The 27,603-nt window shown below is 43.4% G+C and overlaps 5 protein-coding genes across 5 annotated transcripts; 4 read left to right on the top strand and 1 right to left on the bottom strand.

Moving 5' to 3' along the window:
• LOC118419935 (cilia- and flagella-associated protein 97-like) lies at positions 1 to 1,172 on the bottom strand (the record flags this gene model as incomplete). The annotated part of the gene is given in 1 exon segment (XM_035826605.1): positions 1 to 1,172. A coding segment is annotated over 1 exon segment (967 nt), but the record flags the coding sequence as incomplete, so codon positions are not given.
• Positions 1,173 to 2,440: 1,268 nt separating this feature from the next.
• LOC118419287 lies at positions 2,441 to 8,993 on the top strand. Its single transcript, XM_035825634.1, has 5 exons — positions 2,441 to 2,446; positions 3,917 to 4,051; positions 4,743 to 4,913; positions 4,973 to 5,071; positions 8,985 to 8,993. Exons 1-5 carry the CDS (start codon positions 2,441 to 2,443, stop codon positions 8,991 to 8,993), a joined length of 420 nt encoding a protein of 139 aa, XP_035681527.1.
• Positions 8,994 to 9,381: 388 nt separating this feature from the next.
• LOC118419286 (tripartite motif-containing protein 2-like) lies at positions 9,382 to 15,355 on the top strand. Its single transcript, XM_035825633.1, has 3 exons — positions 9,382 to 11,451; positions 13,193 to 13,227; positions 13,778 to 15,355. Exons 1-3 carry the CDS (start codon positions 9,471 to 9,473, stop codon positions 15,347 to 15,349), a joined length of 3,588 nt encoding a protein of 1,195 aa, XP_035681526.1. The 5' UTR covers positions 9,382 to 9,470; the 3' UTR covers positions 15,350 to 15,355.
• Positions 15,356 to 17,046: 1,691 nt separating this feature from the next.
• Positions 17,047 to 19,032, top strand: LOC118419285 (tripartite motif-containing protein 3-like). Its single transcript, XM_035825632.1, has one exon. It carries the CDS (start codon positions 17,047 to 17,049, stop codon positions 19,030 to 19,032), a length of 1,986 nt encoding a protein of 661 aa, XP_035681525.1.
• Positions 19,033 to 23,991: 4,959 nt separating this feature from the next.
• On the top strand, positions 23,992 to 25,984 carry LOC118419284 (tripartite motif-containing protein 2-like). The gene has a single exon (XM_035825631.1). The coding sequence runs from the start codon at positions 23,996 to 23,998 to the stop codon at positions 25,982 to 25,984; it is 1,989 nt and encodes a 662-aa protein (XP_035681524.1). The 5' UTR covers positions 23,992 to 23,995.
• Positions 25,985 to 27,603: the final 1,619 nt, after the last annotated feature.

Genomic DNA, 27,603 nt, shown 5'->3' with positions numbered 1-27,603 from the left:
CTTCGTCGTTACTGAATGTCATATTCCTGCTACGCTGGCCCGTTGTTGGCGTGCCAGACGCCGATCTGGGCCTCTTCTCCATGTCAAGAACCGCTGCAAGTAATCTGTTAAGTTCCATGGTGTCTGAGTCATCGGTGAGAAGTAATGCTTCGTCTTTATCCTCAACCGCATTGTCGTCTCCCTCTTTAAACCGTACATCTTTGTGCATGGGCCTCTCCTGGCCCTGGCGGTCGACACCTATTGTTTTCACCTGCCTTTTACCTGTAACACCTGGATTTCTCCTGTGCCGGTGGTTGTCACGAGAGCCGGGGGAAGTTGTCTGGTGACGGTGATGACGCACTTGACTTTGACTTTCGGTGGTCGCTACGCCCTTCTGGGATTTTCTGCGCAGCTCCGGGCTGAGGTTGGGGGAGGATAGCGGGGAAACGTCGGTAACACTGTCCGAGCTTCGCGAGCTTGAACGGGATCTGGACCGCGACCTGGATTCCTTCCTCCCCCTGGAGCTACTGCGAGAGCTCGATCTACTTCTCGGGGATTCTACGGGCGAGTCTGACTCTGGTGAAACCTCCCTTTTGGTCACACTGTGCTTGCTAGCGGCGCTGCCCATGCTTTTGTTACTCACAGGCTGTTTACCGTGGCTAGGCGTCGTCGCTCGGGTTCTCCGTTTCCCCGCACCAGTGTCACTCTCACTGCCGCTGCCCTCCCCCTCCGAGTCGAACTCATCCGAGCTGTAGCTCGCCGACAATCGGGGGGAGCCCGTCGGAATTTTCGCGGTGATTTTGACGCTGCTACCGCTCCTCACACTGTTCTGGTCCCCCGATACATTCCTACCTCTGCTATCGGCACTTTTCTGCTGCGTAGAAACATCTCTATCTCCTCCGGGCACTGGGGAAATGGAACGGTGGGACGTGCTGTTCACTTCAAAGAAATCGAAGTCCACATCACCGCTTAGATCGTCTTCTTCCATGGTGATATTTGTCAAACAGGATAACAATCCACCCGCAGAATGGCTGAATAGCGTGATAAACTAATTAGGTGTCAGTCTGTGGCCCAAAAAGAGCGATGCTCACGTCCAGTTTGAATCAGATCAAAAATGGCAGGTCAGCCCGCCGAAGCACGAACGTCTGTTTAGACGCGTAACCTGGCCAAACGTGACGTCACTGTCCCTTGTGACCTCGCTCGTGTCAAACAATGGGACGGAACCACTTTTTTACGGGGAAGTTTAGTAATAAAATTTGAATAAACATAGCAAGATATTTCAATTATCATACTTTTGAAGTTTAAATTATCTTTTATTAAAGTTATGTTTAATAGTATAAGTAACACCTTACTACATATTGAGTGCTTATTCTTTTCTAATGTGATTTATTTTTACAACTCAACACAAAGTTCACATGGAATAGTCTATTGGCCTCGTTTCCGATTGCATTGCGTAGATTCTTTTGGCGACGCCTCCGAGGCGGAGATTTTTGTTACGTGAAATGCTGGTCTGCTTTTTTGGCGTTATTCATCAACAAAAACTTATGATGAAGATTATTATTAAAAATACCAGCAATTAACCGACACTTAATAATGATGATTATGATGATGATAATAAGATGTCCCTTTTCTTCAAGTGTACTAAATAGCAAAATAAAAATAAGTAATCATTGATGGTTCGCTCTCGTTTGGTTGTTGAAAAGTGTCATTTCTCTAGTATGGGTTACTAGTATATACTCCCACGGTCCCACCAGAAAACTTCATGTTCACACCGGCTGATCACATGCTATTTTTGCAGCAATGCTTCTTGTTAGAGGAGTCAGTGGCTTATCTCGGTAAAAGTACAGCCCAATTTTCTATTGTTCAGTGGAAGGCAAGCCCTCCAGGGATGAGTACTTGTTAAGTGGGTACTTACTGATTCTGCAAATTGGTTTTATTCCATAAAGGTCCATAAAGACTTGATTATAGCAATTCACAAGTGTGCAACTCTATGCCTATCAATGTGCGTTGGTTAAAGCAATCATCATCGGTCGGAGAGGCGAAGATTTCTTGTTCAAAACGGACCTAGAACATAGAACATAGACTATCTACTTAGTGATTATATGATAACTAATGGGGTGAATAAAGTGTCCAAGGAAGGTATCAAAACAATGGTTTCCAGCGGTCAGCAAATACAACATGTACATTTCGCATGCGGGTGTTTATGAATTGTTAATCCATCATCATAAATCAACAGTCTCCGTGGTTCTGTGCATATTTCGTAAATTGCACGAAATTGTCACTGTTTCTGCATCTCAGTGTTTTGTTATTGTGGGCATTTGTCTATTTTGGTATTAGTTTTGTCTACGTATTAATCTTGATTACTGTGCAAATGCCATGTGTGTCTGTTTTTGTGTGGAAAAAAGTTTCTATGCGATTTTTTTAAACAATGGGATAGAAGCGACCTTTCTCATGGTCGAACATGCGGGTTGTGTCACTAGTATAAATTGTTAGGCCTAAGGCACACAGAGCAAATTCTTTCAAAGCGCGTACTAAATGACGCCTAATTTTGCAGGTGTCTACTCCCTTTATCTTCAGCACAAACCGGTTTTCTCCCAGGTCAGATCGTTTACGCTATCCTAAAATACATGTACTCAGTTTTTCTATAAAGGTACGACTTAATCCGAATACAAGTCCACTTGTCTCGCAGTGCAAATGTTCATTCAAATGTTTGATCATGAGCCAATATAATGGGTCCTAGGCACACGCCACATTCAAAGGGCGCGGTATCTTGTGTGTGGGGATATCGATATCATCCAGACCTTGAGGGAAAACTTGTTCAGTGCTCCTTCAGGCTGGGAACCAGATATTAGCCAGGGCCAGCAGAGAATGTTCGGCAGCCAAGGTAGTTCTTCCCGAGGACCTTAGATAGGCACTCCGGCCCGGAGGTGTCATGCAGTGAGAGAGTTGCCGACAAACACTTCATGCCCCTTGTGATTACTCTCCAAGCAGAGGTTGAGTCGCGGAGATATAGTAGTAGTAGTGCTGTACTCAGTTTTTCTACAAAGGCACGGTTTAATTCGAATACCCCTTGTCTCGCAGTGAAAAATTTCATTCAACAGAACTAAATGTTTAAAACCTTTAGAATAAAGTATCCAAGGCATTGCACAGCCAAAGGGCGCATTATCTTTTGTGGGGGGGTATCGTCCAGACCTTGAGGAAAAACTTGCTCAGCGCTGCTTTACCCTAGGAACCAGATTTTAGCAAGGGCAAGGCCAAGGACCCTAGTTAGCCATTCCCCCGACCGGGAGGTGTCATACAGTGAGAGAGTACTGTTGCCGACAAAGTGTCCATGCCCCTCGTGATAGCTACTAGTATATTCTTCAGATCTATGTACAGAGGTGTCAAAACCACACGAGGCATGTATCAATAAAACGGTAGTTCAAAGGGGCATTGTGCTGCCTGCCTTATGTACACTGTACTCTCTTGACTTCTGATCTCTACTTCAACTTTTAAACTTGAGACTTGAGCATATTTAATTAACTCAATCACACTGCAGGTAGTACAGTAGCCCCTGAACATCGGTCGATCTCTTAAACCTTGCGTATTACTACCGACAATGTCATTTAGAGGTCGCAGAATTGTCGGCCTACCGATTTCCGAGCGGCATAAACCACTACGGTCGTAAAGTATCGCCATTTTTGGCGGCGCCTTAAGAACGGAGCCATTAGAATAGTACTGCCATTAATTTGTCAAATACTTCTTAACATTCCTCGTAGTCGAACACATTCCCTGGGGAATTCGCTTTTGGCAACACTTGCGGTCTTAAAATATAGCACAGAGGAAGTTAGATAGTCCTTAGTTTGTACGCACTATTAAATTTCTCACTACATTCAATATAAAAGTTTAAATAAGATTTCTTAAACTGCTGTAGACTCATTCACCTGTTTCTCCCCAGGCTGACATGCGCAGTCGCTTCACCAGAGACGGGCGCTGTTCCTACACGTTTGTCCTGCCCCCGTCAGACGACAGGACGTGCGGCTCGGGCCACGATTTGCGCGCACGCCAGGAGCTCCAACAGGTCACCGAGACGGTACGTAAGGGTAGCCTCCGTTGCAGTCTTCGAACAGGGCTGGTTTTTAGGGGGGCGTTGGTTCGCGATTTTCAACGTTGGCTAGGTTCTCTACGGTTCCGGGAAAGGGAGTCTGCCGAGGAAGGGAGTATGCCGTGGAAGAAGGTTTGCCGTGCGAAACTTCATTCCATGGCACAACCCCTTCCACGGTAAACTTACTTTCCAGGCATAAGAGAACCTAGAGCGCCTCCCCCCCCCCCCCCCCACACACACAAAACAGCCCCTTTCGAAGACTGCAACGTAGGCTAACGTAAGGGTATCAGGGAGTTGTCTTAACATCAAAAGAATTGTGATTTGCATATTCAGTGAACGTTATCGTTTGAATGGGTTAGTTTGCATACAAAACAAGGCCAAACACTAGGGGGCCAAGATCAACCTTGACCTTGCCCAAGACCTACCCACGTACCAAATATCATCGTGATCCATTTAGAGGTTCTTAAGTTGCACTAATCACAAATATCCGGAAAAACGAACTCACAGACGCACACACACACACGCTCCATTTTTCGTGAAGGCAATGATTGTCTTTGTATTACAGGGATTGCTGTGAATGTCAGTTTCGCGATATTTCACGCGTCTTTGAAAAGTGGTTTGGCCTCGTATTCATCAAAAGGATCAAATGTTAAGGACATGATTTTTGCCCCAATTACAGGTAGAGCACCAGCAAAGCGCCGTCCGGCACATGCAGGGTGAACTGGAACGGCTGGCGCAACAGGCGGACGACGTGGAGGGGAGGGTGATGCTACTGGAGGGCAAACCGTCCAGTCTTCTGTGGGAGGAGGTGCTGAGGCTACAGAAGCAGAACCAGGCGCTAGCTGGACAGGTTTGTTTGTTTATTTGTTTGTTTGTTTGTTTGTTTATTTGTTATTTTGCGATGTGAAGGGGACTGTGATGTTCGAATTCCTGGAAGGGAAACCGTCAAGTCTTCTGTGTGAGGAGGTGCTGCGGTTACAGAAGCAGAACCAGGCGCTAGCGGGACAGGTCTGTTTGTTTGTTATATTTCAGCCATACATAGTATGGTGAAATATATTGTATTCGTAATGTTTCTTCTTTCTTTCTTCTTCTTTCTCCTGTCAAATCTTCAAAGTGATTCATCTCCGCCGTTCCTGGACCGAATGACCTGAAATTTAGCACAGGGGTAGAATGGGCCAATACCTTGATGCTTTTTTCTCAGTTTTTTCATATCTGCCTCTAAAATGATTTTATTGAGATTTTTTGGTCAATTTTAGACCAAAACTGTATATTTTGGCCCCTGTACCCTGGTATTACAACCAAATGAGCTGAAATTTGACAGAGATGTGCCTTGATAATGCCCCCATATAAATTCGATAACACTTTTGGTGTACAGTACAACAAAATGCTTATTTTTGCGATTTTTTGACCAATTTTTGACCAAAAAAGGACACTTTTGGCCCCTGTACCCTGGTATTACAACCAAATGAGCTGAAATTTGACAGAGATGTGCCTTGATAATGCCCCCATATAAATTCAATAATACTTTTGGTGTACAGTTCAACAAAATGCTTATTTTTGCGATTTTTTGACCAATTTTTGACCAAAAAAGGACACTTTTGGCTCCTGTACCTTGGTATTGCAACCGAATGAGCTGAAATTTGACACAGATGTGCCTTGATAATCCCTTCATATAAATTCAATAACACTTTTGGTGTACAGTGCAACAAAATGCTTATTTTTGCGATTTTTGGCCAATTTTTTACCAAAAAAGGACACTTTTGGCTCCTGTTCCCTGGTATTACAATTAAATGACCTGAAATTTGGTATAGATAGGCATTAGATACTTGGTAACAAGATTCAAGTAAAATTTTTGACATAAATAACTTTAAAATGATTAATTTTGGCACTTTTCTGAGGGGAAATTTGTTTTCTTTTGGCCTCCTGACGTGACCTTCCGTGACCCCGCACAGAGCCACACCTGTGCGCGTCAGCCGGCGAGTTAATTGAATCAAAGACCTAGCCAATCAGCGAAGAGGAGGCCAAAGGCTAATTAATATTCATAAGCGGGGCCTCATGATCCCGTATATAGCAGTGTTCTTGCCAGGGGGAGCGAAGCCCGCCTAAGGCTCTCGCATTTTAGACTATTCAGAAGGCTTTATATTGTATCAGTTCTTAGGGGCATATCTATGATAATCGCAGCAGTCACTTAACTTCTCTTCAGGAGTTTAGCGTAACACTATTTCAGGTCAAACCGTCAAAGGCAACTAAAAACAAACTTTAACGTTACTGAGTTCAACAGTACTTATAACTTGTTATCCGAAGTTGAAACGCTAGCGATGGTATTTTCGCTGCGCTGTTAGCTCCGTGCGACTGTTGTTGACGGTCTTATAACGGTATATTTTGCACCCCTGTACCCTGGTATGAGTAACATTTGGTATAGATAGGCATAAGATAGTCGGTAAAATGATCCAAGTAAAATTTTTGGCATAAAGTACTGTAAAAGGCTTAATTACAGCACTTTTTTGTATGGGAAATTGGTTTTCTTTCGTTCTCCATGCCATGACCTTTCGGACGTTCACCCCACAGAGCCAACATCTGCACCTGCGTCTAGCCGGCAGGAAGAGTTAATTCAATTAATGGTTCAGCCAATCAGCGAAGAGGAAAGCGAAGGCTAAGTAATATTCATAAGCGGGACCACACAATACGTTAACTTGATGACTCAGGCCGTACAGACCTCTCGCCAACATTTTTTCAAAGCGTCGGACAGGGGTCCGGGGGCCGCCGAATGTCCCTGGCGGGGTCCAGGGGCAGGGCCACTGTGGGGGGGGGGGGGGGGACCCAGGTGGGCGAAGCCCCCCCGGAAGCTCTTGCATTTTAGACTATTGAGAAGGCTTCTTTTATCAGTTTTTTTAGGGCCATATCTACGATAATCGTAGCAGTCAATTACTTCTCTTCAGCAGTTTGACTTTAAAATATTTCGGGTCAAAGCTTCAAAGACAACTAAAACCTCATAAACAACAAACTTTACTTAGCTCAACAGTATACAAAAATATTGTACGGGTTGCCATCCTTAGTTGAAGCGCTTATTTATAGCGCTAGTATCTTCGCTGCGCCGTTAGCCGCCGTGCGACTTTTGTTGACGGTCTGATATCCCTACGTCGCCGCCTCGCTGATATTCCCACGGACATGTTTCAAGAAAATTACCCAGCAAAAAACGCTGTTCTGCGTCAAATTCTATTCTATAAAACATGTGGGACTCAGTGTTACAGTCTAAATATTTTGTAGAAGCACCGCTGTAGGAAAGAAGGTCCAAGCAATGTAAAACATCACGTAGCATGAAGTTCGCTGTCAACTGGCACACAGCACATGACTGTTTGAAACTCTAAGTCTAATCAACAGCCGTGTTTGATTGATAGCCGGCGGTCCTTTGATGAAGTCGGCGAAAGGTGCGTTAGTTAGAAAATCTGCGTTTAGTTTTGATACGTAATTATAAGTTAGACAGTGGCGAGGATGATTATTTTCTCATCAATATTTCTCTTCAGAATTATTTGAACTTAATTGTACATCTAAACAATTGGCTTACCTGTGCAATGTTTATATGATTAATGATCAGTGTACTGAAATCATGTGTAACGTATGCTCCTAGTCAATAGATCAGCATTTTCTCTATAGTGACCACCTGTCTATAGTGGCCACATTTCTTAGTGCTGTTGTTTTTTGACATAAACTTTGAACATTTAAATTGTAAGTAACTTTAAACTGCCAGAGTTTCAGCCCAACAAAACACTCTCAGCGCAGGGTATGAACAGACTGACCAGACAGACGAAAATAAATCCTCGAACAAGGTTCAATCGTATCTTCCGGGTCTGGCAGGAAGTTGTTAAACTAAAATAAGAATAGGCTCGATGGCTGATTGCATACAAAGTAAAACAGTTTAACAGTTTTACAGCTTGAAGAAAACAAACGCTCCTACAGTACCTGCACCTGCTTGATAATTATTAAATCGTATGCCCTACTTGAATAAAAAAAGTTCACTGCAATAATAAATGTACCCACATCACAAGGAGCTTATACTTTTTTAAACTTACACCTAGTTATCGTACTGAAAATTGTTAATGACATTACATGAAGTCATTCAACAATTTTCAGTCATGATGAAAATTTTCTGAATGGAAGGTGTTATTATTGTCATTTTCTGAAAAATAGAAGCAAGCACTGTTTTTACTTGGAATCAATTCACAATACCAGTCCACTTTGGGGGATAATGTACTGTTAAGAGGATGTTCCATTTTTGCGCAGGGGTGATTTGGAACAGTCCAATGTTGCGTGGGAAGGGGTATGGCTGAAATATGCTGTATTTGCTCTTAAGCAAATGTCGGCCTTTCTAGTTTGTTTGTTTGTTTGTTTGCTATTTTGCGATGTGGAGGGGATTGTGATGTTACTGGAAGGGAAACCCTCCAGTCTGCCGTGGGAGGGGGTGTTTAGCTTTCAGAATCAGACGCTGGCAGGGTAGGTTTGTTCATTTATTTATTTATTTATTATATTGTGTGTTTGTTATTTTGTGATGTGGGGCCTGGAGGGGATTGTGTTACTCACATACGGTAGGAGGACCCTCCAGTCTGGTGTGGGAGGAGGCGCTGAGATTACAAAAGCAGATTTAGGTACATGTTCATTTGTTTGCTTCGAAAATGTTTATGAGCTTCACCAAGAAGGTTATGTTTTCGGTGCCGTTTGCGATCAGTTGTGTTTGTTTGTTTAATAGCATGTGTTCTTTTGGTGTCAAAGAAGAGTGTATCTGACAACTCTTGATACATCTGTTTTTCTCTAGAGAACCTTTCCCGCTACTAATATAACAAAAGGGACCTTCATAAGGTCTTACAAAAACAGATGCACAAAGGTAGATCCAATGATTTAACATAAGCATACTCTATAAATACAGGTAAACTAAACAAAAGTAATACGATGATTTAACATAGTTATATAGTAATGATAAGGTACTTCAATAAACATAAGTTAACTAAACAAAACTTGATTGGGGAACCACCAGGTTAGACCCAGCCCCATACAGGAAAATACCCAGGGCAGACTGACTGTCCAGGCGGCTGTAGTGCTCACAGGAAGCTCTCCTCAAACCCAGAGAAACAATGGTTATGCCGGTGTCAACCTTCCGAAAATAATTTTCTAAAATTTACGAATAGCTTTTCCTCCTTAATCTTGCTTGCCTTATCAACGTATCGTATCCCCAAAGTTTGCGTCGTATCAACAATGGGTCTGCACCCTTCCAAACACCTGAAATGGATCGTCCAAAGGCAACAAAAGTTCATAACATGGTAAACATCAATGATAAGCGACCTAAGCTTTGCACTGTGACCATTTGCAAAGCTACAGTGGGCGTGACAAAGTCAATATTCAGTACTTGGTAAAAATGGCGTCGAACGCGATCAGCGACATTACCGACGAGTTTCTCGTCTGCCAGGTTTGTTTGGAGGACTTAAAGCAGCCTAAGATGCTGCCGTGTCTTCACACCTTCTGCCAGTCGTGTTTGGAGAAGCTCCTGGCCACAGAGCCGGTAGGGAAACTGGACTGTCCAACATGCCGACAGGACGTGCCTCTCCCACGGAATGGCGTCCAGGGGCTGAAGTCCAACTTCCTCGTTGGCAAACTGCGCGACATTCTGCAACAACAGCCGAAAGAGGAAACTTCCGAGGCGATGGAGGATGGAATCCCCTGTACGGCCTGTGAGGTCGGAAATTCATCTCAGTTTTACTGTGTGGAGTGTACCGACTATTTGTGCCAGACATGTAACGACACCCATCGTCGGTTCAAAGCGACCAAGTCCCACAAAGTTGTAACAATTGAAGACCTGCAATCCGGCAAAGCTGCCGCCGAGCTCCGGGCAAGGGAGACCTCCAAGTGTGAGGATCACCAGGAACTGAACAAGTTCTACTGTGACACCTGTCACCGGGTCATCTGTCTGCACTGTGTGGTCACGGCGCACAAAGATCACCGGTATGTAGAGATAGAGAAGGCGGCCGAGAGGGAGGGAGCAAAGATCAAGGCAAAACTGGCGACAGTCAAGAACGCGACGGTCCTGCATGAGACTTGGATACAACAGCTGCAGTCAGTGAAGGACGAATGGTCTTCAGAGGTCCAGCGGTCAGAAGAACAGATCAGAAAACAAGTTAACTTGATCGTCGAGGCCGCCAAGAAGGCGGGAAACGACAGAATCGCTCAGCTTCGCGCCATGAACGCTGCTCGTGAGAAACAGATGGAAGCCGCCATGGAGGCAGCTGAGATGGACCTGGCCTCAGCCAGGAGCTGTGTCCAGTTCACGGACAACGTGTTGGAGTACGGGAGCCCGGCGGAGCTCATGTCGGTGGCCGGAGAACTGACCGGACGGTTGGACCAAACCACGGAGAGCAAAAACACCGAGAAGTCTAAACTGACCGAGAACTTTGTGAACTTGACCTTTGACCCACCAGGCGGTGAACTTGAGCAAGAAGTAGCTAAACTTGTAGGTGGAATAAACCAGATGAGAACACCTTTGTATCCACCTCAAATCACGCAAGTGCGACCGAACGTGGTGATCGGTAATTGCGGCACGAGTCTAAAACACGTGAAAACTGTTGGGGAGAGGGGCGGTGGAGATGGACAGTTTGACTATCCGACCTCGCTTGCTGTCACCGCAGAGGGAGACATTGTTGTGACTGATCATGACAACTCACGCCTGCAGTTTCTGGACAAAGATGGTTCCTTCAAGGGGAAGGTCGATCTGGGGTTCAAGCCGGGGTCTGTGGCGGCACTGACAAACGGTGAGCTGTTGGTGACAGGAGACGGACACAGGATTCACGTACTGGACAAACAGGGGAGGGAGTCACTTGTCATCCAGGTGACAGGGGCTGCACAGACAGGAGGCGCTACACGTGGTGTTGCTGTTGACGGTTTGGGACGCGTCATCGCCACTATCGAGCACCAAGTTTTCGTACTTAGTCCCAGCGGTGACGTCATGCTGAAGTTCGGGGATAAAGGTCAAGGTCAGCAGCACCTGGGTTCCTATCTCGGCGTGACCGTCAACAGCAGCAACCAAATCATCGTCAGTGACTATAGCAACCACAACGTGAAGATATTTGACCCCGCCGGTCGTCATCTCTTCACATGCGGGTCACATGGCCGGGGACCTGGTCAGCTGGAAAACTCAGAGACTGTCATAACGGACAGTGAGGACAACATCTTCGTAGCTGACTGTGGCAACAACCATCGTGTTTCCGTGTTCAGTCGGGACGGCACGTTTATCAGGCACGTGCTGACACGGGAGGAACACGGGCTGTATTGTCCAATTGGACTGGCGCTGACTCACGACGGACATTTTGTTGTTTCTGAATTTCCTGGTTGTATAAAATTTTTCCGCGGAAATTAAAGTTTTTAACTGCTCTCCGTATCCTTCTATTACATGTAAGTGTTATTGTACAGAAATCAATATATTCACAGGCTTTTTATCTATGTTCTTAAGCATGCAAGACAATACATAATGTAATCCATTCTTCTGTACCGCTGAGATACAATTTTACACTTCAAATTCAATCTCCACAAGAATACAGAATGTCTCTATAGATCATTGTATTTTGCTCGTCATTTGTACATATTTTGTATCCAACAAAGACAAAAGATTATCTTTATTGTAATCTTTGCATTATCAATATTGCTTTCAAATACATTTTAAAACCCCTTCTTAGTTTTAACCCTCTGTATTTTGACTGCACATGTAAAATTAACGATAACAAGATTGAAAAATAATTCTAAAATTTTGTTCAATAAAGGCTTGTTTCAGATACACATGAAATGTTCTTACATATACTGTAATGTTTCATATATCAGTTCTACACGACAGAAGAATTCATAATTTTCAATCAATTCTACTTTGGAACAACGTTCACCAATAGCCAGTAACTTGGTAGCGAGGATGGTCACTAGGCAAGCCACGCCCGTTAGCAACCGTCCCTCCTATACCCCTCCCCATCCACTCCTAGAAAAAGGCACATTGTTAAAACTAACTAATACGAAGTTATTTGGTGAAAACCGCGTTCATACCTGGTGCCTTGTTGGCGAGATATGAGTGTTTAAAGTTTAGTCAATTTCATCGTGGTGTGCAGTATTATAAATGGACCCTTTTCTCTTCTTGTATTAGAAATAGCCCAATACATCTAGCAAAGAGTACTAAAAGGTCAATAAAGGATTCAGTAACCAGTTATCAGGTTATGGAATTTTAGTTACTTGTGCAATGTTAGATTACATGTATATGGGTAGTTCATGCTACCCAGCACACCGTTAAGTTGAACGTGCCACCTACAGCAGATTATGATGGTGGAGTTTTCGCAAATTTTAAAGGGACTCTATACTTTACACAATGTTGTACTCGGCGTAGAACGATGTTTTATTTCATCCTTTTTAAACCTTTCTGTACCATTCTGTTATGTTTGCTCATGAATATTACAGAATGGTGACTTCAGATGCCGATGGCAGGCTTTCTGATGTTAGTTGTTACCTTCGCCGAGAAGGTTATATTTTGGGTAGCGTTTGTTTGTACGTATGTATGTATGTAGAAGAACAGAATAACTCAAGAATGCCTGGATGGTTTGTATTGATATTCAGTATGTTTTAGACTCTGCGATGTCTTGAAATTTATGCGTTATCTTGCGTTCTACTTGATGATATGTGATTTGCTTCCTGTGAACTGCATTGTCATGTGAAGCAGTGCAAAGGAACTTTGTTTCATTCTAGTCAAAAGCGGTTCAATACATCAAAATACACTTACATTATAGTCAATGAAGAATGTATGTGACAACTCATTAAGTGTTCTTTATCTTAATGTTTCATACCTCTGTTCAGCACGAGACAAAAATTTTCGCGATTCTACCAAACAGAACTTAACTTTATTGACATAACGAAAAAAACAGAAAAGGGACTTTTCATAAGGTCTTCTGCAAGTGAAGGTACACAAAGGCGTGTTCAATGATTTAACCATCAATAACAAGGTATGTAAATAGGCATAAGTAAGGGAAGTAGAACTTAACTTGGGAAACAGGAAGTTCGCAATAATACTTTCCTTGCGATTCTACCAAAAAGAAGTAAACATTATTGACACAAAAGGACAAAACGAGGACTTTTATAATGTCCTGTACAAGGTATGTAAATAGGCATAAGTAAAGGAAGCAGAACTTAACTTGAGATACAGGAAAAATCCCCAGGGCAGACTGACGGGATAGGCGGCTGTAGTGAGCATTAAATGTTCTCCTTAACGCATGTTTCATACTTTTGTTTCGCTCAAGAATATTTTCCCCGCGATCCTACCAAAAAGAAGTAAACTTTATTGACACAACAGAAAAGAACAAGGACTCTCATAAGGTCTTCTACTAGTACAGCGAGTTCGACCCTGTACCATACAGGAAAACTCCCCGGAGCAGACTGACTGTCCAAGCGATTGTAGTGCTCATAGTGGCCGTTAGGAATCTCCTCTGGATCCTTGGTATACACTGGTTAAGCCAGTGTCAATCTTGGGACAACTTTGACACAGCTTACGAACAACCTTTTATCTTTTTATCCTATCCCTTTGTGGCGTATTTTAAAACATCCTGAACCCCTACAAACGCTTCTAATTGAATGCCCTGAAGCGACCTAACATGGTAAACATCAATGATAAGCACTCAAAGTCTTACACTTTGACCCTCTCCAAAGTTTCAGTGGGTGTGCCGAAGTCAATATTTCCCTGGCTTAGCCGGTGTCAACGTCGACCTTGGGCCAATCTTGCATGCCTTATCAATGCACCGTCTTCCATTGCGTTGTATTAAAATGGGATTGCACCCCTCCAAACACCTGAAATGGATCGTCCTAAGGCGACAAGTCAATATTCAGTACTTGTTCACAATGGCGTCGAACGCGATCAGCGACATTACCGACGAGTTTCTCGTCTGCCAGGTGTGTTTGGAGGACTTCAGACAGCCTAGGATGCTGTCGTGTCTTCACACCTTCTGCCAGCCGTGTTTGGAGAAGCTCCTGGCCACAGAGCCGGTAGGGAAACTGGCCTGTCCAACATGCCGACAGGACGTGCCACTGCCCAGAAATGGCGTTCAGGGGCTGAAGTTCAACTTCCTCGTTGGCAAACTGCGCGACATTCTGCAACAAAAGCCACAACAACAGCCGAAAGGGAAAACTTCCGAGGCGAGGGAGGATGGAGTCCCCTGTACGGCCTGTGAGGTCGGGAACTCGGCTCAGTTCTACTGTGTGCAGTGTACCGACTACCTGTGTCGGAAATGTAACTACACCCACAGTCGGCTTCAAGCGACCAAGTCCCACCGAGTTGTAACCATTCAAGACCTGCAATCCGGCCAGGCTGCCGTCGCCCTCCGGGGTGGGATAAAAAGGCAGGTGAGAACACCTTTGTGCTCACCTCACATCACGCAGGTGCGACTGGACGTGGTGATCGGGAATGGTGGCGCGAGTCTAAAACACGTGAAAACTGTTGGGAAGAAGGGCAGTGGGGCTGGACAGTTTTACTTCCCGACCTCGCTCGCCGTTACTGCGGAGGGAGACATTGTAGTGACTGATTGTTGCAACAAACGCCTGCAATTTCTGGACAAAGATGGCTCCTTCAAGAAGAAGGTCAATCTGCGATTCGTGCCAGTGTATGTAGCGGCACTGACAAACGGTGAGCTGTTGGTGACAGGAGACGGACACAGGATTCACGTACTGGACAAACAGGGGAGGGAGTCACGTGTCATCCAGGTGACAGGGGCTGCACAGAGAGGAGGCGCTACACGTGGTGTTGCTGATGACGGTTTGGGACGCATCATCGTCACTATCGAGCACCGAGTTTTCGTACTTAGTCCCAGCGGTGACGTCATGCTGAAGTTCGGGGATAAAGGTCAAGGTCAGCAGCAGCTGGGTTCCTATCTCCGCGTGACCGTCAACAGCAGCAACCAAATCATCGTCAGTGACTATAGCAACCACAACGTGAAGGTATTTGACCCCACCGGTCGTCATCTCTTCACATGCGGGTCACATGGCCGGGGACCTGGTCAGCTGGAAAACCCCGAGACTGTCATAACGGACAGCGAGGACAACATCATCGTGGCTGACTTTGGCAACGATCGTGTTTCCATGTTCAGTCGGGACGGCACGTTTATCAGGCACGTGCTGACACGGAAGGAACACGGACTGTACCGTCCATTGGGACTGGCGCTGACCCACGACGGGCATTTTGTTGTTTCTGAATTTCCTGGTTGTATAAAATTTTTCCGCGGAAAATAAAGTTTTTAACTGCTTTCCGCATCCTTCTATTACATGTGTTATTGTGCAAAAATCAATGTAATCACAGGCCTTTTATCTTTGTTCTTAAGCATGCAAGACAATACACAATGTAATCCATTCTTCTGTGCCGCTGAGATACAATTTTACACTTCAAATTCAATCTCCAAAAGAACAAAGTATGTCTCTATAAATCATTGTATTATGCTCGTCATTTGTACATATGCTGTATCCAACAAAGACAAAAAATTATCCCTATTGTAATCTTTATCGTAATAAAGATGAAAAAGGTTGCCCTCGTATATATTTGCAATATTGCTTTCAAATACACTTTAAAACCCCGTCTTAGTTTAAATCCTCTGTATTTGACTCCACATGTAAAATTAACGATGACAAGATTGAAAAATACTGTAAATGCATTTAAGTTCGCGGAGATTTAAGTTCGCGGTAGCGGGGAAATGGACTTTTTTGCGGTGGTATTAATTTCGTGGTAGCACCATACATTGTAGTCTCTTACTGTTATGGATAAATGTTCGCAGTGGTTTTAAATTCACGGTGAAGCGGCCGCTGCGAAAACCGCGAGCATTAATCCACCGCGAAAGTTTCTGCATTTACAATAATCTAAAATTTTGTTCAATAAAGGCTTGTTTCAGATACACATGAAATGTTCTTACATATACTGTAATGTTTCATATATCAGTTCTACACGACAGAAGAATTCATAATTTTCAATCAATTCTACTTTGGAACAACGTTCACCAATAGCCAGTAACTTGGTAGCGAGGATGGTCACTAGGCAAGCCACGCCCGTTAGCAACCGCCCCTTCTATACCCCTCCCCATCCACTCCTAGAAAAAGGCACATTGTTAAAACTAACTAATACGAAGTTATTTGGTGAAAACCGCGTTCATATCTAGTGCCTTGTTGGCGAGATATGAGTGTTTAAAGTTTAGTCAATTTCATCGTGGTGTGCTGTATTATAAATGGACACTTTTCTCTTCTTGTATTAGAAATAGCCCAATACATCTAGCAAAGAGTACTAAAAGGTCAATAAAGGATTCAGTAATCAGTTATTAGGTTATGGAATTTTAGTTACTTGTGCAATGTTAGATTACATGTACATGAATCCTTCACGCTATGCAGCACACCGTTAAGTTGGATTTTCACCTACACAGATTATAATACAGTACTAGTAGCTTGCACATATTTGATGAAGACTTATACGCTATGCATAGTACCTGATGTAGAACGATGTTTTTTCCATACCTTTCTTAACCTGACTGTACTATTCTGTACACGGCGTACTTTGAAACATCCTGAACCCTTGTAAACGCCTGTAATTGAACGTCCTGAAGCCATATAACATAGTAAACACCAATGATACGCGCTCAAAGTTTCACACTGTGACCCTCTCCAAAGTTTCAGTGGGTGTGCCGAAGTCAATATTTCCCTGGCTTAGCCGGTGTCGACGGCCTTCGGTCAATCTTGCCTGCCTTATCAATGCATCGTATCCCTTTGCGTCGTGTCAGCAGTGGGTCTGCACGGACTGTACCCCTCAAAACGCCTGAAATGGATCGTCCAAAAGCGACAAAAGTTCATAACCTGGTAAATATTAATGATAAGCGACCAAAGCTTTGCATTGTGACCCTTTGCAAAGCTTTAGTGGGCGTGACAGAGTCAATATACAGTACTTGGTAAAAATGGCGTCGAACACGATCAGCGATATAACAGACGAATTTCTCGTCTGCCAGGTGTGTTTGGAGGACTTCAAGCAGCCTAAGATGCTGTCGTGTCTTCACACCTTCTGCCAGCCGTGTTTGGAGAAGCTCCTGGCCACAGAGCCTTTAGGGAAACTGGACTGTCCAACATGCCGACAGGACGTGCCCCTCCCAGAAAATGGCGTGAAGGGTCTGAAGTCCAACTTCCTCGTTGGCAAACTGCGCGACATTCTGCAACAACAGCCGAAAGGGGCAACTAGTACTTCCAAGGCGCGGGAGGAAGGAGTCCCATGTACGGCCTGTGAGGTCGGGAACTCGGCTCAGTTCTACTGTGTGGTGTGTACCAACTATTTGTGTCAGACATGTAACGGCACCCATCGTCGGCTTCAAGTGACCAAGTCCCACAAAGTTGTAACACTTCAAGACCTGCAATCCGGCCAAGCTGCCGCCGAGCTAAGAGCAAGGGAGACCTCCAAGTGTGAGGATCACCGTGAACTGAACAAGTTCCACTGTGATACCTGTCACCGGGTCATCTGTCTGCACTGTGTGGTCACGGCGCACAAAGATCACCAGTATGTGGAGATAGAGAAGGCGGCCGAGAGGGAGGGAGCAAAGATCAAGGCAAAACTGGCGACAGTCAAGAACACAGCAGACCTGCATGAGATGTGGATACAGCAGCTGCAGTTAGTGAAGAACGTGTGGTCTTCAGAGGTACAGCGGACAGAAGAACAGATCAGAAAACAAGTCAACTCGATCATCGATACCGCGAAGAAGGTGGGAAACGACAGAATCGCTCAGCTTCGCGCCATGAACGTTGCTCGGGAGAAACAGATGGAAGCCGCCATGGAGACAGCTGAGATGGACCTGGCCTCAGCCAGGAGCTGTGTCCAGTTCACGGACAACGTGTTGGAGTACGGGAGCCCGGCGGAGCTCATGTCGGTGGCAGGAGAACTGGCCGGACGGTTGGACCAAACCGGGGAAGACAAGAACACCGTGAAATCTGAACTGACCGAGAACTTTGTGACCTTGACCTTAGACCCACCAGCTGGTGACCTAGAGCAGGAAGTAGCTAAACTTGTAAGTGGGATAAAACAGGTGAGAACACCTTTGCGTCCACCTCAAATCAGGCAGGTGCAACCGAACGTGGTGATCGGGAATGGCGGTGCGAGTGTAAAACACGTGAAAACTGTTGGGGAAGAGGGCAGTGGGGATGGGCAGTTAGACTATCTCGCAGTCACCGCAGAGGGAGACATTGTAGTAACTGATAATGAAAACTCACGGCTGCAATTTCTGAACAAAGGTGGCTCTTTCAAGAAGAAGGTCGATCTGGGGTTCAAGCCGTGGTCTGTGGCGGCACTGACAAACGGTGAACTGTTGGTGACAGGAGACGGACACAAGATTCACGTACTGGACAAACAGGGGAGGGAGTCACGTGTCATCCAGGTGACAGGGGCTGCAGAGACAGATGAAACTACACTCGGTGTCGCTGTTGACGGTTTGGGACGCATCATCGTCACTATCGGGTACCAAGTTCTTGTACTCAGTCCCGGCGGTGACGTCATGCTGAAATTCGGATACAAAGGTCAAGGTCAGCAGCAGCTGAGTTCCGACCTCCGCGTTACCGTCAACAGCAGCAACCAAATCATCGTCAGTGACTATGACAACCACAACGTGAAGGTATTTGACCCCGCCGGTCGTCATCTTTTCACGTGCGGGTCACTCGGCTCGGGACCTGGTCAGCTCAACAAGCCCGAATGTGTCATCACGGACAGCGAGGACAAAATCATCGTGGCTGACTGTAACAACTGGCGTGTTTCCGTGTTCAGTCGGAACGGCACGTTTATCAGGCACGTGCTGACACGGGAGGAACACGGACTGTGCGGTCCATTGGGACTGGCGCTGACTCACGACGGACATTTGGTCGTTTCTGAATGTACTCATTCTATTATATTTTTCCACGGAAAATAACGTTTTTCGAACAACTTCACAACATCCTTCTAGTTCTACTACTGCATGTACCGCTTATTGTACCGAACAGATTTTTTTTTTTTTAATATTTATTGCATTTCAAATAAACAGAAATAACAGAAGAATACATAATGACAATAGAGATGGAGACAATAACTGAGACAAAACATAAACATAAACCACGGATCCAAAAATAGATAACAATACTACAGCGGGAAGAAAATAATACCAACCAAATAAACTAATACAGTAGTATAAGGTAGTATCGTTTACATAAGAAAAGTAACATCAGTGTAAATTAATGGTAAACTTTAAACAAGAATAATCTCAAATAAAGTACAGACACATAAGAAACCATCAATACAACATTTCGCTTCAAATACTAGTGAAAATAATTGAATAATGCAAAACCACAAGAGTAGCAAAAGACAAAAAGAAAATAGAGGGGTTTAAGAAATGATGTGAAGTATTTCTCCCCATTTACTGTAGTGAACTGCCAATTTGTTCTTTCTGGAAGCTATTATAAATCCCAATTTGTAAGAAGTCTTAATATATGAGATAAAATGGTTTAATGATAGGTGTTTTTCTTGCTGTTTGTAAATAAAAAATTTTGCCATTAATATTAGTGTATTGTTCAGCCTAGGGGAATTTACTGTTAGATCACCCAAAATTACACTTGCTAAATCTATGTGTAATGGTTCACTCGATACTCGTTCGTGCCATTTCTTGACATCTCTCCAAAATTGGGAAACTCTTGGACATTCCCAAAATAGATGCAGTGTATCTTCTTGCTCATTTCCACAGTGTATGCAAATAGGGCTGTCCGAGAGTTTCCAAATATATAACATTTTTCTGGTAGGTAGAAATTTATGTAACATCCTAAATTGGAAAAATCTTAGTCTCGGACATATTGTAGTCTTGTATATCAGTCTATAAACTTGTTTCCATGGTATTATTATGTCAAGTATTTCTTCCCAATATGTTTGGATTTTAACTGGGGTTTGGACTACGTTATTTGTCAAAAGAGTTGTCATGTATATATCTTTATTTATCTTACGTGCCCCCAACCAGGAATAGTTTGATATGAAGGGTGCATTAGGTCCTATAGTAAGTGGTTTATCCTTAAGATGTCTTTTCCAGGTGCTTGGGATAGCGGAGATTATTTGATTATATTCCATCATTTGAAGAGTTTTCCCAAATTTCAGCGATAATTCCTTATATGACAAAAATTTTCCATTTGTATCTAAAAGGTCACTTATAAATAATATTTGACCAGTAGCTTGCTTTCTAAAGTGAATAGGCTTGCTGTCTATAGTAATATTTGAGTTGAGCCATAAAAGCTGTGATTGTATGTCCTGGTGTGTTTCAGGTGGCTTAAATTGGAAGGAAAGCCATGCTTTAAGGGCATTGATGAAGAAAGGACTAACAGACCGAGAAAACTTAGTGAAAATACAGTCTATATGATATTTAGATAATTGCAAGAAAGGGTAAAGTTTACATACAGGATCTGGGAAATCAGTCAAGTATTTACTTAAAGGTGTTTTTGCTTGCCATAGTCTAGGTATCCACGATGCCTTACGAGTGAGATCAAAAGTGGGTAAGTGTATTAATTTCAGACCACCACAGTCATAGGTGTTATATATAACCTTGCGTTTAATCTTTTCTGGGCGCCCATTCCAAATGAAATTGAATATCTTTTTCTCATACTCCTTAAAGAACTTGGCGCTAGGAGAAGGTAAAGCCATGAATAGATATGTAAATTGTGATACTATTAGAGAGTTCACCAAGGCAATTTTACCAAAAAGTGTTAAGGAATGTCCTCTCCAGGGGAGCAAGATCTTGTCTATCTTAGCTAGTTTTGTCCAGTAATTCTGATCTAATTTTTCGGTATAACCAGTTGTGCCTAAACCCAGCATAATCCCTAGAAGTTGTACAGGGCCATTAGTCCATTTGATAGGAAGATCACAAGGGAGAGAAAAAGTTGTGTTTTTTAAAGAGCCTATTCTTAAAATCGTACATTTGTCAAAGTTCGGTTTTAAGCCAGAAATTATTGAAAAATTCTTTAAATCTTCAACGAGGGCTACTAGAGATTGTGCTTCGGGTTGCAGAGGAAAATTAGAATCATCAGCAAACTGTGAGACCTTGGTTTCCAGAGTGTGTATCTTAAGTCCTTTTATGTGTTCGTTGGTCCTGATTTTTGTGGCTAATAATTCTACACATAAAATAAACAAGTAGGGGGAGAGGGGACACCCCTGTCGAACACCACGGAGAAGAGGAAAGGCGTCAGAAATATGTCCATTGTTTATTACTTTACTAGAAATATTGTTGTATAAAACCGAAATCCATTTAATAAGAGATTCCCCAAAGCCAAAATAGTTCAAAACTTTAAACATATAATCCCATCTTAGGCTATCAAATGCCTTCTCGAAATCGGCAATAAAGATCAGTCCTGGTTTTTCGTTAGTGTCATAATATTCAATTAATTCTAAAATTCTTCGTATATTCTCTCCAATGAATCTGTTTTTCAAATAACCAGTTTGATCTTCACTTATCAAATCACTAATACAATTTTTCAATCTAAGCGAACAGATATTAATGACATCAATTCATCCAAAGCGTTAAACATTTTTCTAAAGCACCGAAGACAATATATAACGCCATGCATCCATGTGTGCCGCTATGATACAGTTACATTTTACCTTTTAACTTCAATCTCCACAAGAACAAAGTATCTCTCTATGAACCACTGTACAATGCACTTTATTTGTAAATATTGTATATCCAACAAAGACCAAAAGACTTTTAATATTAAAGTTTGAGAAAACATGCTTCAGTATGATGGTCAATAATGATTGTTTTAGGGACGCCGAAAGTGTTCTTTCATTCATTGCTGTGTTTCATGTATTTGTTCTATGCGACAGAAAAATTCATACTTCCTATCAATTCGAAAATTCTGCTAAACTGCGAAAAACGTTCACCAATAGCCAGGAAGGCAAGCCAAGCCCGTTAGAAACCATCTCTCCTAGACCCCCTCCCCACCCACTCCTAGAAAAAGGCACATTGTTAACCCTAACTAATGAGTTAGGTTAAAACCGCGTTCAAATCTAATGTTTTGTTTTCGAGATATTAGCGTTTAAAGTTTAGTCAATTTTATCGTGGTGTGCAGTACCACAAATGGACTCTTGTCTCATTTTATTAGAAAAAGTCCAATACATCAAGCAAAGAGTACTAAAAAGGTCAATAAAGGATTCAGTAACCAGGTATCAGGTCATGGAATTTTAGATACTTGTGCAATGTTAGATTACACGTACATGAATCCTTCATGCTATCCAGCACTCCGTTAAGTTGAACCTTCCCCATACAACAGATTATCATGCAGCACGAGTAGCTTGCACATATTTGATGAGGACTTTATACGCTATGCATTATACTTGATGTAGAACTATGTTTCATACCTTTTTTAACCTTTCTGTACCATTCTGTTTTTGGTTGTTCATAAAGATTACAGAATGGTGACTTGAGATGACGATGACAGGCTTTATAATGTTAATAGTTTAGACTCTGCTCTGTGGTGTCTTTAAATTAATGCAATATCTTACGTTCTGCTTGATGAGATCAGATGTTTTCCTTTTACTATTGAATTTTTCTCTAGTAGACACAGTTTTTTCTCTTACTAGTGAATTAATGTACCGAGGAGTGCTATCACATTTTTGTCACTAGTAGCAACACTTTTTCCTCTTAATTGTGAATTAATGTGATAGAGGAGTGCTATCACATTTTTCACTAGTAGACACACTTTTCCTCTTACTAGTGAATTAATGTGATAGAGGGGTGCTATCACATTTTTCGCTAGTATGCAGTTTTTCTCTTACGTATACTAGTGAATTAATGTGATAGAGGGGTGCTATCACATTTTTCACTAGTAGACACAGTTTTTCTCTTACTAGTGAATTAATGTGATAGAGGGGTGCTATCACATTTTTGTCACTAGTAGCAACACTTTCCCTCTCTCACTTGTGAATTAATGTGATAGAGGAGTGCCATCACATTTTTCACTAGTAGATGCAGTTTTTTCCACTTACCTAGTGACTTAATGTGATAATGGGTGCTATCACACTAATTCACTAGTAAAAGGTATACATCTGGTCTAAATCTGTGTCTAGTAGTGAAAAATGTGATAACACCCTTCCCTTACATTAATTTACTGACCCGGTAGTGGTCTATTTATCTCATTATTTTAGTTCAAAAAGTTTTTCAGTTGAAAACCATGTTAGCTACTTTTACACGTGACAATGGTTGTCACAATGGTATCTCATTATTTCAAGAATTAATTTAGATCAGACCTTTTACTCTCACTAGTGAATTAAGGTGGTAGAGTGGTGCTATCACATTCTTTCACTAGTAGAACCAACTTTCCCCTCTTTTTCGTGAATTAATGTTATAGATGGATGCTATTACCTTTTTCAATGATAGACACAAATTTATTCTAACTAATGAGTTAATGCAATAGAGGGGTGCTATCACATTTTTCACTAGAAGACAAACTCGTACAGTACTCCTCGTACTAGTTAAATCACAATGGCAGGTTTCGAACCCAAGACCTCTTAGGTCTGAGCCCAAAGCGCTGCCGATTACGCCACGCGATATCACAAGGTGTTCCCAAAGGCCGTCAGGACTTTCCCCTTGAACCCAGGGAAATTCTGGTCAACCTTCCGACAACTCGACACAACTTACGATTACCCTTTCATCCCTATAGGCTATATGTTGCTTGCCTTATTATCGTATCTCTTTGCGTCGTATCGACAGTGGGTCTGCACCCCTCCAAACTTATGGAATGGAACGACCTAAAGTGTGAATAGAAGGTAAACATAATTGATAAGGTCGAACGCTCAAAGCGTTTTACTGTGACCCCTTCTAAAGTTTCAGTGGGCGTGCCAATGTCAACATTCAGTGCTTAGTGACAATGGCGTCGAACGCGATCAGCGATATAACAGACGAATTTCTCGTCTGCCAGGTGTGTTTGGAGGACTTCAAGCAGCCTAAGATGCTGCCGTGTCTTCACACCTTCTGCCAGCCGTGTTTGGAGAAGCTCCTGGCCACAGAGCCGGTAGGGAAACTGGACTGTCCAACATGCCGACAGGACGTGCCACTGCCCAGAAATGGCGTCCAAGAGCTGAAGTCCAACTTCCTCGTTGGCAAACTGCGCGACATTCTACAACAACAGCCGAAAGGGGAAATTTCCGAGGCGCCGGAGGATGGAATCCCCTGTACGGTATGTGAGGTAGGCAACAAGGCTCAGTTCTACTGCTTGGAGTGTACTGACTACCTGTGTCAGACGTGTAACGATATGCACGGACGCTTCAAAGCTAATCGGTCCCACAAAGTTCAAGACCTCCAATCCGGCAAGGCTGCCGCCGAGCTCCGGGCAAGGGAGACCTCCAAGTGTGAGGATCACCATGAACTGAACAAGTTCTACTGTGACACCTGCCACCGGGTCATCTGTCTGCACTGTGTGGTCACGGCGCACAAAGATCACCAGTATGTGGAGATAGAGAAGGCGGCCGAGAGGGAGGGGGCAAAGGTCAAGGCAAAACTTGCGACAGTCAAGAACACAGCAGACCTGCGTGAGAAGTGGATAGAAGAGTTGCAGTCAGTGAAGGACGAGTGGTCTGCACAGGTACAGCGAACAGAAGAACAGATCAGAAAACAAGTCAACTCGATCATCGAGGCCGCGAAGAAGGTGGGAAACGACAGAATCGTTCAGCTTCGCGCCATGAACGCTGCTCGGGAGAAACAGATGGAAGCCGCCATGGAGGCAGCTGAGATGGACCTGGCCTCAGCCAGGAGCTGTGTCCAGTTCACGGACAACGTGTTGGAGTACGGGAGCCCGGCGGAGCTCATGTCGGTGGCCGGAGAACTGACCGGACGGTTGGATCAAACCGCGGAGTACAAAAACACTGAGAAGTCTGAACTTCCCAAGAACTTTGTGAACTTGACCTTTGACCCACCAACCGGAGAACTGGAGCAGGAAGTAGCTAGACTTGTAGGTGGAATAAACCAGGTGAAAACACCTTTGTGCTCACCGCAAAAAATCACGCAAGTGCGACCAAACGTGGTGATCGGGAATGGCGGCTCGAGTCTAAAACACGTGAAAACTGTTGGTAAGAAGGGCTGTGGAGTTGGACAGTTTGCCTTTCCGAGCTCGCTCGCTGTCACCGCAGAGGGAGACATTGTTGTGGCTGATTATAGCAACTTGCGCCTGCAATTTCTAGACAAAGATGGCTCCTTCAAGAGGAAGGTCGACCTAAGGTTCAAGCCGTTGTATGTGGCGGCACTGACAAACGGTGAGCTGTTGGTGACAGGGGACGGACACAGGATTCACGTACTGGACAAACAGGGGAGGGAGTCACGTGTCATCCAGGTGACAGGGGCTGCACAGAGAGGAGGCGCTACACGTGGTGTTGCTGTTGACGGTTTGGGACGCGTCATCGTCACTATCGAGCACCAAGTTTTCGTACTTAGTCCCAGCGGTGACGTCATGCTGAAGTTCGGGGATAAAGGTCAAGGTCAGCAGCAGCTGGGTTCCTATCTCCGCGTGACCGTCAACAGCAGCAACCAAATCATCGTCAATGACTGTGACAACAACAACTTGAAGATATTTGACCCCACCGGTCGTTATCTCTTCACGTGCGGGTCACGTGGCTCGGAACCTGGTCAGCTGTACAGCCCCTGGTCTGTCATCACGGACGGCGAGGACAACATCATCGTGGCTGACTTTAAAAACTTTCGTGTTTCCGTGTTCAGTCGGGACGGCACGTTTATCAGGCACGTGCTGACACGGGAGGAACACGGACTGGACCGTCCATTGCCATTGGGACTGGCGCTGACTCTCGACGGACATTTAGTTGTTTCTGAATATCCTGGTTGTATCAAATTTTTCCACGGAATCTAAAAGTTTTTAACATGACTCCACAACATTCATTTGCATGTAAGTGTTATCACACTTATCAGATATCAATGTATTCACAGAATGCAAGGCAATATATTTAATGTCATTCATTCATCTGTTCCGCTGAAATAAATGTACAATTCAATTTTACGCATTGAATTTCATCTCCACAAGATAGGCATGTCTGATTGCGTTGTGTAATACACGTTAGGTATCCAATAGTGGATGTGTCATACGCTTTAGATATTTAATGATGGATCTTATTTCTAATGGAACGGAAGAAAATGGCAGGGTTCCCTGTAGGGACAATGAATTCTTCTGCTGCTTACAATGGATGATACATTTAAAATTCTTAGAATCACTTACTGGGCTCAGAACTGCACTTTTAAACATTACGGGAATGCACATTAAGGTTAATAAAGGATATATGTAATAAGGTATAACTCATTCTTATATCTTATTTGTTTGTTTATTTCTTTGTTTTGATCTCGATTAGCAACTTACACCTCTACTCTTCATGGAATCATTGTACACGAATGCTTTCAACATATTTAAACTTGGAACATAATCATTCAGAGCTACTTACAGCTAAATATTGTTTGCAGGCGTAGCGATTAGAGTGCTAGTCCTGGACCCAGAGGTTCTGGGTTCAATCTCCTGACATGCTGTGCCCTTGGGAAATATACTAATTTTCCACTCAGGTGGAAATGAGTACCAAACCTAGGCTAAGAATGTCACTCGAATAGGAAATTAAATGGAGGTCCCGTGCTTGAGGAGAGCCACACCTACCACTCGAAAACGATAGGGATCCATCCCGGTGTGAGTGGATGAAATAAAGCTGTCCGGAGCTTGTGCTATTCTGTACAAATCTGATATATTGTTTATTGTTAAAATGACACCCATTAGTGAATACACATGTGCATCCACTATTCTTCCTGGGGTCATACATTAAAACATATACATCACATTGGTACACATACACATAACATTACATAGTATATATTACGCCTTGATTCGTGTATGCAATACAGACAACCAACAGACAAACGAAAAAACAGACACAGTTTTAAAGGAGTCCCACAATTCTAACATTTTCTTAATTAGTAAGACCTAACCATTGTTATAATAAAAAATGCATCTAATCTTGTTGTGTTTTGCCACTTACAAACAGACACTCGAGAGTCTAAATCAACTTTATATATGCCACAGAAAATTTATCACTTTATCCTCATTCACTTATTCATACATTCACACATTCATTCAATGATAAAAACATAGCCTTGTCTCTTCTTAAAGTGAAACCTTGTATCTTGCTGTAGATGATATCGTTATTCAAATGATTCAGAGTAAAATGAACCTTGCCTGTTGTTGCAGGTGTATGTAAGACAGACAGGGTGTACAGGAGATGGTTCAAGAGAAATAGTCGTGTCTGCCCTTGAGAGTAAAGTGAAACCTGTCTTTCGCTGCAGGTGTTGGACCAGCAGGGTGTTCAGGAGATGGTTCAGGAGTAAAGTGAAGCTTGTCTGTTTCTGCAGGTGTTCAGGAGATGGTTCAGTAGTAGTAAAGTGAAGCTTGTCTGTTTCAGCAGGTGTTCAGGAGATGGTTCAGGAGTAAAGTGAAGC

Source organism: Branchiostoma floridae, chromosome 7 (genome assembly GCF_000003815.2).
Source record: "Branchiostoma floridae strain S238N-H82 chromosome 7, Bfl_VNyyK, whole genome shotgun sequence".
Taxonomy (NCBI): domain Eukaryota; kingdom Metazoa; phylum Chordata; class Leptocardii; order Amphioxiformes; family Branchiostomatidae; genus Branchiostoma; species Branchiostoma floridae.
The sequence above is the reverse complement of the archived record's forward strand: the minus strand, read 5'-3'. Positions and strand labels throughout refer to the sequence as shown.

Bases quoted from the DNA above. Each gene is read 5' to 3' on its own strand.
- LOC118419287 (XM_035825634.1), top strand. The intron at 4,052-4,742 runs GTACGTAAGGGT...CCCCAATTACAG, and splicing joins TCCAACAGGTCACCGAGACG to GTAGAGCACCAGCAAAGCGC. The intron at 4,914-4,972 runs GTTTGTTTGTTT...TGCGATGTGAAG, and splicing joins ACCAGGCGCTAGCTGGACAG to GGGACTGTGATGTTCGAATT.
- LOC118419286 (XM_035825633.1), top strand. From the start codon at position 9,471: ATGGCGTCGAACGCGATCAGCGACATTACCGACGAGTTTCTCGTCTGC. The intron at 11,452-13,192 runs GCGGAAATTAAA...TTGACACAAAAG, and splicing joins TGGTTGTATAAAATTTTTCC to GACAAAACGAGGACTTTTAT. The intron at 13,228-13,777 runs GTATGTAAATAG...CCCTCTCCAAAG, and splicing joins TTTATAATGTCCTGTACAAG to TTTCAGTGGGTGTGCCGAAG.
- LOC118419285 (XM_035825632.1), top strand. From the start codon at position 17,047: ATGGCGTCGAACACGATCAGCGATATAACAGACGAATTTCTCGTCTGC.
- LOC118419284 (XM_035825631.1), top strand. From the start codon at position 23,996: ATGGCGTCGAACGCGATCAGCGATATAACAGACGAATTTCTCGTCTGC.